Source organism: Asterias amurensis, chromosome 7, assembly GCF_032118995.1.
Source record: "Asterias amurensis chromosome 7, ASM3211899v1".
NCBI classification, from domain to species: domain Eukaryota; kingdom Metazoa; phylum Echinodermata; class Asteroidea; order Forcipulatida; family Asteriidae; genus Asterias; species Asterias amurensis.
In genome coordinates this window covers 8,550,399-8,569,330 of record NC_092654.1, presented here as the reverse complement: position 1 = coordinate 8,569,330, position 18,932 = coordinate 8,550,399, and the positions used below count along the sequence as shown (strand labels likewise).

The 18,932-nt window shown below is 37.3% G+C and overlaps 2 protein-coding genes across 3 annotated transcripts in view; one reads left to right on the top strand and one right to left on the bottom strand.

Annotated features, from left to right (window-relative positions):
• Positions 1-16,113, bottom strand: part of LOC139939282 (advillin-like) — a 58,106-nt gene extending 41,993 nt beyond the window's left edge. For both annotated transcript variants that reach the window (XM_071935033.1, XM_071935034.1), the window contains exons 1-4: positions 15,979-16,113; positions 9,087-9,271; positions 1,365-1,430; positions 157-287 (exon numbers count right to left, since the gene is read on the bottom strand). In XM_071935033.1, the coding sequence (XP_071791134.1) occupies positions 157-287; positions 1,365-1,430; positions 9,087-9,242 (353 nt within the window). In that variant the 5' untranslated portion in view covers positions 9,243-9,271; positions 15,979-16,113. The remainder of the gene's footprint in view (positions 1-156; positions 288-1,364; positions 1,431-9,086; positions 9,272-15,978) is intronic.
• Positions 16,114-16,688: 575 nt separating this feature from the next.
• The window catches only part of LOC139939864 (vacuolar protein sorting-associated protein 8 homolog), a 38,972-nt gene continuing 36,728 nt past the window's right edge, over positions 16,689-18,932 (top strand). Inside the window, exon 1 of the mRNA XM_071936016.1 lies at positions 16,689-16,831. Coding sequence (XP_071792117.1) covers positions 16,709-16,831 — 123 coding nt within the window. The 5' untranslated portion in view covers positions 16,689-16,708. The remainder of the gene's footprint in view (positions 16,832-18,932) is intronic.

Below are 18,932 nucleotides of genomic sequence, written 5' to 3'. Positions count from 1 at the left end.
CGTGATCGTTATCGCTTTCGTTATCGCTGCAGTGTGACTCGGCCTGAACGGTCTAAAAGTTTGCCCGATAAACAGGGATAATAATCTTGAAAGCACCATCAAGGTGAGGGATGTACAGAAGGAGAAATATGAATAAAACCTAGCAGAAATCCTTACATGACTCCTTTCTTGAAGTAGGACATGAAGAGTTTGGATTCATGTTCCTGTACTTCCCGATGCTGGGTAGGGGAACCCCCTAGTGAGTCGTCCAGCTCTGTCGTCTTGTAGGCTGCCACACCAGCCTCATCCTACAAAAAATCAATCAATTTAAAGATTCAATGCCAGTCTGTTTATATTAAATTGAAAGAGATTGATTTAAGATGTTTGTTAGCGTCAAGGAAGACCAGGGCCGATTTCACAAAGCAATAACATTCATCGAAAGACAAATGGCAGTATTACCATAGTGACTTGTATTGTGACATCACACTTTACTTAGCAACTATGATTGAACTGAGTTAAGATCATTCTTAGCTCTTTGTGAAATCGTCCCCTGAACATACATCTATGTGACGCTGTATGCCACAACCAGGCACTTCCTGCCAGAACTCGAAACTGGGTTTATATTTATCTCAAATTTATTTCTCAACTTATAGAATGTTTAAGTTATCACATCACATTGATATCAAGGCTGATGTTTCGGTTGTCTTTACTTTATATGCCATTTCCTTATTTCCAAGAAGTGCGTGATTTTGCCATGGGTATGTTGAATATTCCAGGCATGGAAATATATCAAATAACAGTTTCTGTATCTGCAGTAGTCCTTGTGGTGTGTAATGGGCAATCTCTGGCGTTTCTGATCAGCAGAATATGGGTTTGAGTAGCCTGAACTTCTGACGTCACACCTCGAGGCTCATGAGTAAACGCCAGAGACCGGCCTCCAGCCGGCGTGTACATGCACCTTTGACCTACATTCATCTCGCATAGAAATACGCAGTCAAATTCTACACCAACATTACATGCAAGTATAAGCACATATGCATGGACTGTATACATGTACAATACACACACACGTACGTGGACACAGCATGCAGACGACCGAAAGTACGCTTTCCATATCTGTGTTTTGATTGGTCGTCTGAGGTGACATCAGACCAATCAAAACAAACACAGGTACGGTAGCTTTTAGTCACTGCATTTATCCAATGATATCATTGTATTCAATGGAATCACTGGATCTGAGTAGCAGGTACCTGTCTTTATCCTTGTAGATAAAGACAGGGGCCCAGTCTAGGGTTTGAGTCCCAGTCTTGGCACTGATGACACTAAGTGCACATCACTTTTTGCTTCATCCTTTGGATGGGACATTAAGAAGCACCATACTGTACCTGAGATGTTTCTTTGCCGAGCCAGAAATGGATGTTCCACACAAAAGTAGATCCTGATGCTCTGGTCTGTTTAAATAAAAGAGGAACATAAAGTGTAAGATATCTTCACACATTTAAAGTTTCTAGAACGTTCACCCCATACAAACTGTCCTTATGGACAACCTGTTTGGAATTCAGTCAGTTCTTTGACACAATTTTAAAATTTGTATGTAAAAGTATAGCAAGCAATTTTTAATAAATTGTGTAATTAACAGGAACTACAAGAAAAAGACACCCCTTGGGCCTAGTAAACTCTGCATTGTGCTTGCCCCGAAGAAGTTATTGCAGCCAAGATTTTAAACTTTAAAAAGGCTGTGATTACAAGTAGCTTGCACAGTTTTTACTAGCCAACATGGCAATTTGAGAAGTAGTGCTTACAAGCCCAAACCGGATTACGAAATAATGTACGCCAGGCTCTAGTATTAATAAGGGTGAGCCCTGCTCTTTTGATAGATTGGCTTATGCCATAGAGCTACAAGATTAGCATTGTCTCAGTAAGGAGGAAATAATGTGTTTAAAAATATTTGCGAGGCAAGTAGCTGTATAATGGGATGTTGAATATTGGTCATGGGGAACTGTACAGTACCTTCTCGGTTTCTCTTAGTTCTTGCTCTTGGCAAGAAAACAAATACAGTGTTATAAGACCAGGGGTGGATTTTACAAAGAGTTAGGACTAGTCTTATCTCGAGTTAGGACGAGTTACTAGTCCTAACTTAGGACTGGCTGTACATTTTTGATATCTCTTAGGACTAAGTTAGGACTTTAGTCCTAACTCTTTATGAAATCGACACCAGATTTGCAATCACAAGGTTGTACAATGTTCGAATCCTACAAGCCAAACGCTGATTTCACATTGACTGGAATAAGTACTGTCACCTAGTAATAACTGAATCACAACTTCTTGATTTGAGCAACTGCTTAAACAACAGACGCTAAACCAATGTTTGTATGAGAGAGATTGGCTGTTGCCAGCTTGGTGTTTATATCCCCTTGTGGGAGTTTAAAGAGTTCCCTTAACAGGAAGTATGAAAGATAATCTAAAACGATTCATGCTATAAAATGTTGTAACATTCCTTTCAAATGATGTCAGTAAATGCATGGTAAATTGCACTACAATGACAATATTCTCAAGGATCTTGGTACAAAGTGCCAAATAAACACCAATTTACAAATCTGCTTGTACTTCAAAACAAGGCAGATCTGGCGAAGGTCTCAGGTCATGGCCTTTGAAAATTTGTTGAATTCCGGTTTTCCCCAACTGAAGTACCCTTTGCAAAATGAAGAAAAGCTTTGCCCACTCTACTGTGAAATTCCACATCTTCCATGTCTGCATTTACACTTTTCAATTGAAACAGAAATTGGATAGGTTTTCTTTATTTGTAATCAAGATCTGCGTTTATCACATTTTCATTATCTCAAACATTGTAGGACATCCTGACCGCATTTTTCTGACTGCCAGAAATCAACAGCACATTTAAAGGAAGTAATCAGCCTACACAGTTTTTTTCCTTTCATCAGGACTTTTTTTCTTTCATCAGAATTTGTTTCCCTTTCATCAAGACTTTCAAGTGAAGCAATTCTTGTATGGCAATTTTCAAAGCAATATCAACACTGTAGATTGTTCACGCTTGATTCATTGCCTGGTATTTCAATTCGACATAGGAGATTTGCTACCTCTCTCGTGTTACAAAGAAATCAATGTGTTCACTGTTGAATGACATTCTACAATGTATGTTCAAGAAATTACATTCATTGTGAGTTTGTCAATCTTTATCAGTACAAACACGGACTGGTCTAAATGTTTATAAAAAGTCTACTAGCCTATGAACCATGCACGACTACATGTAGGTCTCAAAATAACCCACTGCGCCCACAGCAAGTGCCGTATAGTGCCCTGTGCTTTTTCTGTGGTCTCCTTAGCAAAGTTCCAACAATTTTCCTCATAGAGTGCCCCTCTACTAGAGGAAAATTGCTATGTCCCTAAGAGTGCAGTTCAAGACCTGCGCGCCCAATGTTTCTGTTTACACGAAGCTGTGTGCTTTCAGATGATTGATTTCAAGACCTCAAATTTTTAATCTGAGGTCTCAAAATCAAATTTGTGGAAAAATACTTCATTCTCAAAAACTACGATACTTCAGAGAGAGCCGTTTCTCACAATGTTTTTTTACTATCAACAGCTCCCCATTACTCATTACCAAAGTAAGATTTTATGCTAACAACTATTTTGAGTAATTACCAATAGTGTCCACTGCCTTTAAAACCTTTGCTCAAAGAAGTCAGAAGAAAGTGGCCAACAGGAACTACTTCAGAGTCAAAGTGCATCACCATGATGACATATAATGTAAAATCAACATTTTTCTGGGCCTTTAGACAGGCCCTGCACCCCACGCCATAAAGGCTTCAAACCGGCATACCTCGATGAGCCAACAGTTAATTTTTAAAGTTGGAGAAAAGGAGGGAAATTAAAATAATATCTGATCTCATATAACAAGTTGGGGAAGAACAAAACAAATTGACTTTGGCGGGATTTTAACAAACGACCTCCAATTAAGCTGACTAGCCCTATTTTGGCAGTCTCCTTATAGGCCTATTTTGTCAATATCTTTGCTCGGGGATGCCAGTCAAAAGCCATACAAATTTACCCAGTCAGGTTCCCTTATGGTTTATAACTTGATACTCATAGCACGGGCACACTTTCATACCAAGTAAACTATTTAATTCAAATCCTAAATTGAAAGTTGAATGCCTTTCTTAAAGGAACACGTTGCCTTGGATCGGTCGAGTTGGTCTTTGAAAAGCATTTTGTGACCGTTTGTTATAAAATGCATACGGTTAGAAAGATGATGTAAAAGTAGAATACAATGATCTACACAAATATGCCTCGAAATTGCGTGGTTTTCTTTTTACCTCGTCCAATAACACGGTCGGCCATTTATGGGAGTCAAAATTTTGACTCCCATAAATGGCCGACCGTGATAGTTCGCGACGTACAAAGAAAACCGTGCAATGTTGAGTGCTACTTGTGTGGATCATTATATTCTACTTTTAAAACACCTTTCTAATCATATACATTTCATAACAAACGGTTTCAAACGCTTTTAATAGACCAACTCGTCCGATCCAAGGCAACGTGTTCCTTTAAATTGAAAATCAAGATGATACTGTACATGTACATGTAACTGTACAAGGGGGACATGCAGCTTATGCATCATGATGAATAATACATGTTCTACCTTTAAAAAATGGTCATTAAATGGTCATGGTCTTGGACCGTAGAGAATAAACTGCCATCGTTCTAATTGCAACTGCTCCCCTTATGCCTAAATAGAACATGCAATCCAACATTTTAGGGAACATTGCCTTCCCATACATGTACAGAATGTACAAAGGTAGCAATGCACACTTTAAAGACACTGGACACTATTGGTAATTGTCAAAGACTAGTCTTCACAGTGTGTGTATCTCAACATATGCATAAAATAACAAACCTGTGAAAATTTGAGCTCAATCGGGCGTCGAAGTTGCGAAATATTAATGAAAGAAAAAACACCCTTGACGCACCATGGTCACACAAAGTTGTGTGCTTTCAGATGCGTGATTTCCAGACCTCAAATTCTAAATCTGAGGTCTTGAAATCAATTTTGTGGAAAATTACTTCTTTCACGAGAAACTACGTCACTTCAGAGGGAGCTATTTCTCACAATGTTTTATACATCCACTATCAACCTCTCCCCATTACTCGTAATCAAGAAAGGTTTTATGATAATAAATATTTTGAGTAATTACATGTACCAATAGTATCCACTGCCTTTAATATGTTCCAAACTTCCAATGTTCAATGTTTGCACGCCTTCCAACATGTTCACCATGAACGGAGCTTTGGGCAATTCTAAAGCCACACTAGTTTACAAGCACCATCCAGCACGCTCAGTCAAGTTGAGTTCATTCAAATAAATGAAATAAAAATTCTGAGTGAAACCAGTTGCTCTTAAAAATATCTCAAGCTAAAAACTAAGTACACTTGAATGGCTTTAAAATGACAGCTTTGAAGCAATGCTCATTTTGAACAAATATTCCTACAAAATGTGTAACCCTCCTACGGTCACTGGTGAATGTTACAGTAATTAAATATTGTGTTTAGCTATAATTGAAATCTGAATACACACACAATGTACGGTATACGAAATGAGGACTGCACATGTATCATGTAGTCTTACATGTAACCTATGGGGAACCTGGCTGTCTTTTGGACCGGTCTTGAACTTTTGGACACACATTTTTTTATTTTTTTTATTTACAGCAGATTTGGAAACCATTCATCCAAATGTTGGCTCAAATCCTGTGTTTGTTCTAAAAAGTATCTTTGCAGCATGATAGTTGGCATGTACACAAGTAGGCAGTTCCATTTCCTTATGACATCCAGCGGAAACTTTGCCAAAAATATGCCTGTTTTGAAATGATTGGTTTTTCCTGTGTATCGGGTTTGTTTACTCAGATAAAGCTGGAATTTGGAAGCTCTATTGTTGTACAGTCTAATTATACAAAAAAGGTTACCTTATTGAATTGAACCCTTAAATGTCGTCTGGCAGACGTACGTCCATCACATGTGTAATGGAATTGTGCCTTTGATGATACAAGCATGGCATTTTGAACATCTAGACATGATGTGTCATGAGAAAGATATTTGGCTCTAGGGCATCGCAAGTTTCTCCTTTGAAAAAATTTAATGTAAAATTTGTTATTCTGCGATGGGGATATTGCCGAAAAGCTTTCTCATGGCATACTCTAAGTGCAAAGTTCTCTGCTTGTATCATAACACAATTCCCTGAATAATTCATGACTCGACAGCTTTTGAAATGGAAGTATTTCTCTGGGGTATTGGTACTGTTTCAGACTTTATAATCAGTGAGCTTTCAGTTTTATATGTGGGATGAAAACTGAAAAGAATTTATTCCTGGGAAAACTCATGCAGTCAGGTACATTTAGGGACTTAAAGCCCAATCCAAGAAGGTCCCCTCCCCCCTGCGTGATTTGAACCCGGGTCCTACAGGTCGAAGGTCAGCAAAGGTACCACCCGCACACCAATAAAAACTAACTCATTTTTGGGTTTTTTACCATTCCCCCAACAAAGATAATTGAAAAATAGGGATACCGCCAACATAGGGCTAGATAGTTTAGTTGGTAGAGCGCCGGCATGTTAACGCGGATGTCGTTGGTTCGAATCCCACTCTAGTTAATTCTTTGTTCAACCCTCAAAACCCTATATTTGATCCTAAATTCTTTATTATTTCCCCCTAAAAATAGGTATGAAAACTGTATCAATTTTCGTGCAAGCTGTTGCACATTTACAATAAGTACACACGTGCACAGGCCTACATTATAAAATTCCATTCTCTCACCACTAATCACACATGCCAACAGACATGTGTGTACATTATGCAACAAAGCATGAGAAGAAAAAACATATTTTTAAAGATTTTACACATTAAAATGGATTCATATCACTCACTTTTGTAACACATAAATAAAAAAGGAAGAATATCATGCCTGCTCACACAGCATCCCTCAATGAGGTCAAAGGAAGACCTACATTATCATTGAATGATTGATTGTACTCTTTCAAATGAAACGATGAATCGCCTCAAAAAAAAAATTCAGACACTTTTGCTTTTTACAGAAAACAGTATTAATTTTTTTTATTTCATAGGAGGCATCCGGGCCCAATTTCATGGCTCTTATTATAATAGATGCCAAATTGTCTACGCTGCGGATTTGACTTTTAAAAGGCCCTTTTTTTACTAAACGCAGCCGGTTTAATTTGCTCCATCCTTCACCATCCATCAAATATTTAATACGTTATTATCACTAACAACAGATTACTTCAAAACCGCTAATGTAAAAATAGTAATTATCCATTGTGTCATTTACAACAGGACAAATGGTTCTAGTATGGGGGGGAAGATTTCATGTGTCATTTACAATGGGTAAAAATTATAATGAATGTATGTATGGAAAGACTTCATCATCAAACTGGATGCCTACTGAACCTACATGTACATCAAAACTCCCTTGCCAGCAAGGTGTTTTCTAGGCGCCCAGCTAAATTCGTCAGAATGCACCGGTGTTTTTAAATGAAAGCCATGCTGACTGCACAAATTTATTGAGGTTTTTTAAAGGCCCTGCATCCTGCTTATTGCATCAAAGTGCAACAAATTATTGGATTTGAAACTGCGAATAACCAAAGAGCAAGGGGACACTGTCCTTATAGATAGTTTACCATAGGTTGAAACAACTTAAATACTAACTTGGTGCATTTGGGTACATTTTGTTGCACAATGGTAATCAAGGTTCTCAAGCGATAAACAAAATAACTTGTTCTTGGCGAGTAGAACAAAAATAACGTCGATGGATGCATGGTTTAATCAAATGCAGTGGTATACATTGGATGGGTTTCACATTTTGAGTAGACACAAAGCTGATCACTATTTGGTTTTTAGTACATTTGAAGGCGTGTACGAATGCTTCATTTTTGAAAGGGCAAGGGCACCAAGGCATTTTCTCCTTGGTAAAGGGCACCCTATGAGGAAATTGTAAATGTCTACTGTGCAAGGGCACCAAGGCAATGACCATGGGGCATGGAGGCAGTCAGGAAGTATCAGGCTTACATTTGTCTTTACATACACAAGTACATCACCCAAACCCAACTGTGTACACTTCTCAAGTGTCAACTACAAAATGTAGGCCTACTATGTACTGTCGACCATACATCAAAAAAGGTTATCAGACTGGCCCAATTTAACCAGGCCAATTAAACATCCTACTCTTCCATTCAACAAAACCATAAAACCTATGTATCAATACAGAAATATTGGATACATAAACACAAGTAGTATTTAAGGTTTAAAAAGCCTAGAATACACAGATCTTATCATAATAGGAATTGTTGTTCTAGGGCCCAGAGTAACTGTGATAATTTCCTGAATTAGATTGCAATGTGGCCTTGTACACGCTGTTATTACACTGCCTTTATCTATGGGAAACTCCACAATCTGTGCTCCAACCAATACGTTGTATTGTTATCATCTCGCAATGTGTATTCACTTTTCACAGGGAATATCATTTTGAGCCTCAAATCTTAAGCAAATATCAGTAAAACACTGGTTAGCCTGTAGCTTGGATTTGCAGCTCAAAAATGTTGGAAACAGATAAATTTGCAAGACCATTATTTAGAAAGACTTCCTCTAAACTGTCACCGAGTGTATTTATTTAAAAAGCATATTTTAAAATATAGATAAATATTTTGTTCTTCCGTTTAAATGTGTACACTGTACATAGGGAACTGTTTTAATTTGAAACTGTGGCTTTCCGAACTCAAGCCTTAATCACAGAATTACAAATGTAAGCGTAAGGACAAAGACAATTTGAGAAAAATTATCATACAATAGACCTTATGCATTGACGTCATCCAGCCGCCATCTTTGAGGTCAAACGGTTGATGAAACAATCGAAATGCACATAGATTGGCCAATGAACAACCTCCTTTTGACCTCAAGGCGAGGGCGCCGTACTGAAATGACGTCATGTGCATAAGGTCTATAAAGGTACAATTATGTCAAATTATGTTTTCCAGCATTTAGATCCTTTTGAACAATACATGTAACCTAAGTACCAAGCCGTACTTACATGCAGTACGATGTAGGAGTCACCGGTGAAGAAGTAACCGTAGTCCTTCTCTGGGATCTTGGCTACCTTCATCTTCTCAATGCGCCATATTTTTAGTCCTTCCTTCTTGCCGGCTCCTTGGAACTCTGGGTCTACCATCCCCATCTTATCACTCATTCTGGTCTAACTGAAACTCTTGAAGAAAGCTGTGGATCAAGGTAAAAAATAAAATCGAGATTTAGTGATAATAAATCAAATTTACTCCGGAGATCTAAACAAAGTTGATTTCCCATGTACAGTGTACCCTTGTTCCAACTTCCCTTCTTTTTCCCCTTTTGTATACCCCTTTTGTATAACAGCATACCACTCGACCGAGTCACTAATCCAAATGCAATGTTTTACGAGGAAGGAAAACATTGCAGTATGCATTAATAGCAGTATATACACGTGATCAAACACTAGAACATGTATGTATCAAAAACTAAGAAAAGGATGGGACCAGCCAGATTTGTACACGTAGGCCTACATGGAACAGCAACTAGTTCTACCGTACACTGTACTTCCTCTGGCCCACTCATCAATGGTTTGTTGACAAAGAAAAAGTCCTTTGAGTTTTGATACAATCAATGAGTTTCAACATCTGTAAAAATAACGGAACTACAGTAAACTTGTTCATCTAGTTCCTATAGCAAATTTACTGGTTTCATAAATTCACTTTGACTTAAGTTATTTGGCCTACATACATCTACGTACAATGTATTCCCGATAAAGTACACTGCAAGTGCAATAACCAATTGCACCTAAAACATCTGCATCAATACATTCATAAATCCATCACTTAATTTACAATCAGGTGCCCACCACAGGGCGCCACTGATAAAGTGAAAAACATATTTAGTTAAATCAGTAAAATCAATATACTTTCTAATCAATGAAATGACTATGATCATGAATTTCCAGTTGAGTCACAGAGCTTCTGACCTTGTAGCGTACATGTAGGCCAATGCTGTCGCAGGAAGTTCTTTGGGTTGTTTTCTTTCCACAACAATAAATGCCTACTTGACCGAATCTTCCTTTAACTCATGCGTACTAGTTTTTCATTTAAATACTAAATTGTAAACTTTGCAGATATGGTATGAGGTTGCCTCTTTATTAGACTAACATAGTCTCTCCAGGGACTGCATGACTAATGCATGAGTCTGATGCCAGCTAGGGTTCATTTTCCAAACAAATACATGGGTAAATTTAAACAACTTCTTTGGAATCAATATCAATCATAGAGACTGCAAATTATTAGTCCCATTTAGTGATATTACAGATTGATTTTGCAAGCTATGTAAACAATTTAAAGCATTTTGAAGGATTCAGCCATTGATTCCATCCATGGATTAAAAAAAAATTCCCTTAGCTACTAGTTCAGAACAGACTGGGCAAGTCTACCATTGAAGGGCTACACAGTAGAGACTGTCTGGCTGGCACACCCACCAACTGTGCAAGCTACTATCGAAGAGCAGCGTTGTAGTGTTGCCCTATATGGACATTGACCTTGGGTAGCTGAGAGCTCAGTCAATGGCACACCTACCAACATACAGTGTACCCTGCGGTTAACCTGGACAATGAGCCATTACATGTACATGTAGGTCTACGCAAATAGCAAGGGGCCTGGATCCAAACAGAGGTGTTTGCTGTGGCACTTGTTGTAGTCAGCGGCAATGTACTTCTGTTTTTAGATTTTAATCAAATCGAGATGAGAATAGTAGATCTGTTGATACACATACTGTAGTTTGTAGGTATGTAAAAACAAAACAAAACACCCCAAAACCCCAAGAAACTGCCTTTTAACACTCAAACTTTGAGCAGAGTTTTTCAGTTTTCTATGGTGCTCGTGAAGTTAACTAAATATTTTCATAGAGCAAGGAACTTTAGGATATAAACCACAAGGGGAAATTGACTGGGTAAATTTTAAATGATTTGTGGTTGAACAGAAATATAACTAGAGTGGGACTCGAACCAACAACCAGCAGATTCACGTGCCGGCGCTCTACCAACTAACTGAGCTACATAATACATATACACTATATAGCCCTACTTTGTTGGCGGTCTTTGTATTTTGTCAATATTGGTTTTTTTGGGTGCCAGTCAGAAACCATTCAACCGTTAACTGTTGTGTAGCCATGGATCACACCCACATTACGATACAATCTGGGAAGAAGAATTCCGCAGATCAGCTGAAATATCTGCCTGATCACAGGACTGAGCCCAATGTGTAGACAACATACACTTGTACAATGTGTACATTTCCTTCTCACTCCATCTGCACAAATGACAAAACTTAGGCCCTGCTCTTTATGAGTATGAAGCTCGTAAACTTGATAACACAGGATGACACAGGATGTCCCACTTGGACTCTGATTACAGTGGTTTGCTGATCCATGAAAAGCCTATTTAATCAGTTTGCTCAAACATTCCTCAGTTTAACAGAATCAAACAAATCATAAAAATAAAATAAAAATTGGAAGGCTTAGGAAAACAACGGTACCTTAAAAGAAAATCCTGAAATTAGGAAAAACCCTGACAACTCACAGATCTGGTTCTAATACAATTTGGGACCTAAAGTTGAGAGGTTCATTTGCATAAATTTCCAGTGTCCATCCAAGTTCATTCCAATCGACCCGATAAAAGCTTTGGTTGAGTCAGCATGTATTAAACATGTGTAGGGATCACAGAGGAAGAAGTACCACTATCCATTTCTTTCCTGCATGGATAGTCTTACCTAAATCTTGGCCCCCGAAAATTGCTCTCTGAGTTCCATTTTACATACACAATACGACAGCAGCCCATCCCTACATGCAATACACATTTATACGGTGTACAAGGAAAGTATACAATTTCTGATTAACAAATTACATTAAATTGCATGATCAAAGATTGTGGTAAACACTCTTAAACTAATGGTCGTAAAAACTTACTTGGTATGAAGCTGTTGATACTATAGTTAACTATTAATAAAGGATTCACTTCAAAATATTATTAAATGTATAATGATTTTTTCAAATACAAATCTTTGAATCTGAGAATAATTTCATGTGAATCGTACATCAGATTTCTGAGGGTTGACCAACAATTCAAATTGCAAAACAAAACAAAAGAAAGCTTTGTTAAGCTTTTCCATGCTGAGTTACTTTCGTGGTAAAGAATTAAGACCTGCTTCACTTCACAGGTTTAATTAGATCCATTGTTGTGCTCCATTTTGTTCATCAAATCATCAGCAGTGAACCTCGCAAATGAATCTTTCTAATTTCCATAACACGCAATCTACACAGTTCCTTTCTGTTCACCCTAAATCCTGTCATAGCCTAAACTTGCAATTTCATTCTTGACCGCAGAGGAATTTTGGTTGAGTCACTTTCATATAAAATATCCTTTTAGCCTTCCTACATATAATCATAAATTACATGCAGAATACATACACATGAATTGCATCCATTGCAACAGGCAATGAGATTAAACAAACATGCACATTGTACCATGCAGGTTACGAACCTGTTCTAACTTCTAAGTATTTATCAAAATGCTAATAATGGTGGGACATTACTTCATCAACTCAGATAACGCCCTGCAATGGATTTAATTGATAAACTTTGAGCACTTCAAATATCCCCTCCCGCCTTAAGTACACAAATGAAGTCATTACTAAGATCATGTTAACATTACATTAGTGTTATCCCATTCTGAATGTCTGAAGTATGATAATGGAGTTAAAATATAAATCCTACCAAGCCATGATACAACGGAGAAATGATAACTAAATCTCCTCTACGTTTGTAAAAATAAACTCTTTAATACTCTCAAAGAAGTCCTTGAGCTACATATTTTTAGATTTATATGCAATTCATGTCATGATTTGATAGTTTAACCAGGCCAGTGACCATCTTAAAAATACATCTGAGTCATTGATGAATGTGGCTGACGATGAAAAGAGTTCAATGAAGGTCTTTGAGTCAAGAAAGTGCAACGGACTAAAACGAAGATAGAATATGGGCATTACAATAGTTCCAATCGACCCGTTTTATTGTTTTTATTTTACTTTATACATTCAAATCGTCTTAAAAAGGGATAGTGTAGTTTTTGGAACTGTTTTATTGTTTTAATCCTACGTATGTAAAATGTGTCATAAAACTAACCTGTGAAAATTTCATTTTAAAATGTTTTTGAGATCGCTAAAAATACAGAGTGATTATATCCCTCGCTTTCTATCTGTATCATTGTCTATTAGAAATTAAATAACTCGGTTGCATGAGATGCAAGTATCTTTCCAAGTCTAGACTATCTATTAAAACAGGCCAGTAGTTGATGATCCCTTGATTTCATTACCAGTAATGATATTGTAGCTATTGTAACGTTAGACAGAAGAAGTTTTTCCTCCAGCAATCATGAAATGTGCACGTATGGACTTCCTGAACTGAGCTTCTGGACTGTATCAGTATCACACAAAGGAAAACAGATGTTTTTTAGACCACTTTGATTTGTCAATTGCCAAAGGAATTTTTTTTTTTACATATTGGCATGAATTGAATTTGGAGCTGGCACAAATTGGCTTGGAAAGAAAACTGGAGCTGGTGGTACGAAGTGGAGTGCAGGACTTGACTTTTTAAAAACCATCTCCAACAGACCACATATTTTGCATGGTTGAAGTATAAGAGAGGTTAGCGGTAACATGTGAATATCGCAAAGCAAAGGCCTACTGATTTAAACATTTAGTCGTTACCAACCGGTTCTTTCAGAACCAACACTACTCAAATGAGTTATTCACATGGTGCTACCGCAAACCTCTCTTACACCATAAATTTTTAGTGCGACCAAGTATTTTAAATACAACTACAGGACAAAAACATATTCTAGCTCTCTCTTTAGTCTTGGAAGAGTTTTGGACTCTAAAGCTGAAGTACACCCGGATTTATATATTATGTAGCAAATCTTCAAACAGTTCGGAAAAGTACTAGTCCGTAAGCTTGGGCGATATCACAATATTATCGAATATCACGATATTAATTTGGAAACGATTTCGATATCGAATGGATTTGGTTTTAATCGAAATATCGATACATCGCGATAATCGCGATATATTGCGATATCGATTAAATATTGCGATGTATTTGCTAGCTGAGACATCTTGCACCCCATAGGTTTGGAGTAAAACCAGAAGAATAGGTCATTAGAACACCTCTCTTATGCTATGACTGTCTCTTCTACAACTTTTACTTGGAGTTTGAAGACTGATGATGTCAAATTTAATTAATCGCGATTATATCGAATATCGCGATATATTGTCGGCGATATATCGTGAATAAAATGAATCGATATCGCCCAAGCTTACTAGTCCGCTGTCCCTACTGATGATTGGACTCCAGCCAGTGGTCCTGTGTGGATATATAAGCCATGTTGAGTAAATTGGCAGAAGATGGATCTGGCAAGAGAATGAGTTGATATCAAACTTGCCATACAACAAGTTGGCAAAATGATAAGATAATTACAAGTTTGGAAAAAAATTTGTCCTGTGGGATATTTCTTCCAAGGGCAATTGTTTCTCACTTAACTTCCTTGTCATATTTGTGTATGTATGTGCCCAATACATTGCCGTCATTTCTTTAGGCTATTTATAGTAATGTATAATAGTATCCTGCATGGCGACAACACTACAGTACACACATATTATTGTAATGTGCCCAAACATGTACAGATTAACTATCATATCAAGTAAGAGTATCTTCACATCTTGATTATTTATAACATAATTTTTTTATGGAAACTATTTTATTAGGAACTGACTGTCACTTTTTCATTAATTATGACCCAACCCCGCAGTTATGCTTTTGCTCATGTAATTAGTTTACACGGAAGAAGCCTGATAATAATTTTAATTTTACCATAACAAGTGAAAAACATTTAGTCACCTTTTGGAAAATATTTGTATTATTAATTACATCTACTTGAGTTGTTATTGCATATATGATTATGGGGAAGGAAAAGTTTCCGTATGGCGCCACCACTTTTTCATTCGAAATAAAATAATATAGTATCTAATTTACCTGAATGATATATCCCTTTTTGTAAAAATGAGTGAAAAAGTGGTGGCGCCATACGGAAAGTTATCCATGGGGAATAACTAGACCCAGTAACTGGGGCGCTATATTCCTTTTTCGAAATTGTGACATTTTCTGTCATACTACGACCGATATTAATGTGAAAATTCGAAAAAAAAGGAGTACAGCGCCCCATGGATAGTTACTCAACTGGGTCAAGGGAATAACCAGATATTCGATAACAAGAAATTGCTGTATCCCTTGCCACTTTGTCTCAGCATCACTTTGGTCCTTTCTCTATAAAATAATGGTTTTTAACAGTACAATTGTTGGTAAATAAAAAGGTAGACACAGGGGGCATAGTATTTAGTAACTCGATGACTGGGTTGCTCTACTTTTTAAATTGTTTTTGATGAAATGATGCATCTTTTTGGGAAGATGTCAAAACTGTACAGCGCCCCAGTTATTACTGGCACTAATAACAATTGGTATAATATAGGGTCAGTGACAACTGTACCGTCTTTAGCAGTGTCTCACTATAATAAAAGTAAGAAAGGGTCAAGACGACCACACAATCATACACCCATACCGCGGCCAGGAACCGGCCGGAAGTTATCGTCCCCACCACACGTACTCAGATGGGTTTCGTGATATGGTCAAACTCAAAGTTTGTACCGCGTTCGCATTTTCATAATTTATTAACAGCAGAGTCGACACCAAATAAAACACATTTTACAAAATGTCAATCTAACATAAACAAAAAATACAATTATTCACAATTCACAAATTTATTTAAATGGTTTATAAACGGGAATTGTTGTTGCACTTACCTGAATTTTCAGACGAAAACCTGACAGAAGCTGTACGCGAACTGTTGACGGTTTCACGGTGACACACTCACTCTTCACCACCGATGGTGTACGGCAGTCAATGTCACTGAACTCATGTGTTTAGTGAAGTGAACCAGTGAAAGGAACACACCCAATTAAAATGCCGTTTGATCATCAAGGGTTTTCCACCCGTGTCGTCTGCAAAAAAACAAAAAACATAGTGCATCTCTGAAGTTCAATTTACTTTTTGTCTGAGAAACTTGAAAGAAAGTTCTGAACAAAACTTGTTGTCTCAACATTTGATGAATTGTTACAATTTCAAACAAACGTTTGATTTGCATATTCTAAAATAATTTGTAGCACTAGCAGAAATAACAATTAACTGAATTTTGAATAAAGTCTAAGAAACGATAATGTTAAAACTCAATTTAACTTAATGTAATCATCACTTTGAATCAACCCAAATTTGGTTAACAACAATAATTTATGTAAGAATTACGGTAATTTTGGTATTTATCGCCCCCCCCCCCATCTTGCCGGCCCCGCCCTCCCCTCATAAATAACCTCTGCTGCAATTTGTTCGATCTCTTTACTACACTATGTCAAACGCCACATCAACTAAGGTTACGAGGTTATGACAAGAAGAACCTGCCCACCACTACCCAGACTTCAATAGGTACATTACCCACACAGTTCTGGAAGGGCACCAATCTATGAGAACCAAAACAAAATGGCAGACTCCATGTCCGAAGTAAATTCTGCTGATGATGATGGAGTAGCTTTAACTGGATTGGCGAGTGCTTCTGCTGCAGCAATGAATCTAGATGTTGATTTGTCACTTGATGATGTTACGGTATGTGTTGCTGTGTTTAATTGATTATCACAAAGCCTACAAATTGTTTAATTATTTTGATTTTAAAAAGTTCTGCAGAGCGCAGGAGGATCGATCGAGGTGGGCGGGGTGTGAACCGTGTACCCATCGCCCGTACATGGTACATGGATCCTGTACGGTCTAGTGGTAAAAATTGCCACTGCACTAGCCTGCCCTAGCCGGAACTACCACTACCAGATTTACTCCCGGGCTGCTCATTTTTCCAGTTCAATAGCCTGGCGGGCTATACTCCTAGAACTATTTCGGTTTCGTCCGGCTATCGTCTCCCGTAACCTCATAGGTTTATATCTCTCACGCGTTAAACGACCCATGGTTCAATGAATTTCGGCATCAGGAATCTCTCTTTTTTTTTTTTTTAATCTTGCCAAAATTAGGCTCTATGTGTCCTTTGATGTATCAATGTGTATTCTTTTGACCAGAGAATCCACTCCACAATCTCAAAAATTGTTAAAAATGATAAATTCTTACCGTAATTTCAGATTCCCTATCTACTGTACGTGTTACTCCTCTGCCAACAATAATTGAAAATTACCCGACCTCGTTTTGCGAAAATGCGTCACGAGAGGGCGGGTACGATCTGTGATTTGTGTACAAAACATACACGGAACCACGAAGCTCGCACAGGGTACCAGTATGTAAACGGCTGTGTGCAAAAAGTGTACATACTGGTACCCTGTGCGAGCTTCGTGGTAAAATATTTTAAATAATCAAATTAAATGCAGTTAATTATTGAATTGTTGTACCTTAATCAAACTGTACAGCACATATTTTTGTTAAATAAAAAAGTAAACATAAAGCCGAATAATGAACGGTAGTACTGCAGATCTTTTAATGAGCTCATAATTTTTTTTGTAATGCTTTAATCGGTTCCCTTTATTCATCTTTTTGTAACAGTCACCATTGTAGAACTTATTATGTTTTATGGATGTCAATTTGAATTACATTATCTTTTTAATGTTTTAACTCTTAATAATGATTCCTTCATTTTTAACAATATTTTCTGTACTTTTGAATGTCTTTTGAACTGGTATATAAATAACAATATCAAATCAATCAATCAATACAGATTGTGACTGTTTTTTTGTCCACTTAGAATTAGATTAGGAAGTTGACTATGACAGCAAAAGTGTCAACATTACATTGTCCTGTTACTTTATAATTGATATGAGTCTGAGGAGATGGGTATCAGACAATTTCAACAAATGTTTTTTCATATTTTGACCTGATCTACAAATGGACAGATCGTTTTATTACATCATTATGTTGCTTTTCATCCCTTCTGGAGGACAAAATAGTTATTAATTAAGTGTTTTGTCCAAGGATACAAGTGGTCAAGAATCAAGACCGGGACTTGAGTCGAACCTACTCCTAGAGCTATGAGGTTTGTTCCGATAGTGGAATGAACCTCATAGTTCTAAGAGTAAGTCGAATCCACCCTCTGCTAAACTGATGTACATACAACATGTATGTGCACCAAAACTCGAGTTGGGCTAGGACTTTGCACTAAATTTTTATATTAAATTCAATTCGATTCAATTCAAGTAAAACTTTATTTCATATTACATTTCTTGAAATAAAATGTAAACAAAATATTACATAGATAATACTAAGCAAGATAATTGTCACAGAAAAGCAAGTGCTTGAATGTAATATGAATATCCTTTCCATCAGTTGGTGCAAAAACTTGTTAAGGTCCTTTTTAACTTGGTGTAAATATTCATGATGGGTTTTGTGCCAGGACCCAATTGGCTATGGTTGTACGGGGTCATTATTAATTATTCATTATGCGCAAGTTTGACCCAGAGGGGATACCCCAACATGAGGAGCAGTGAACCTCAAGTTTAACCTTACAGTTAATTTGCATAATCGGGGGTAAGTTTACCATGAGAAAGGTTCAGGGTGTTGGCTGTGGAGTGAGTGTACAAAGAATTGTGTGTGAAGTATATAAAAAAAAGGATAGTTTTGGAAGAAATATTCAGTAGAGTCTTCAGTGGTGAAGAGTGCAAGCCAAACTTTCCATGCTCTGTTGCATAGAGTGTAGTACAAAGAAGTATGTTTGAAG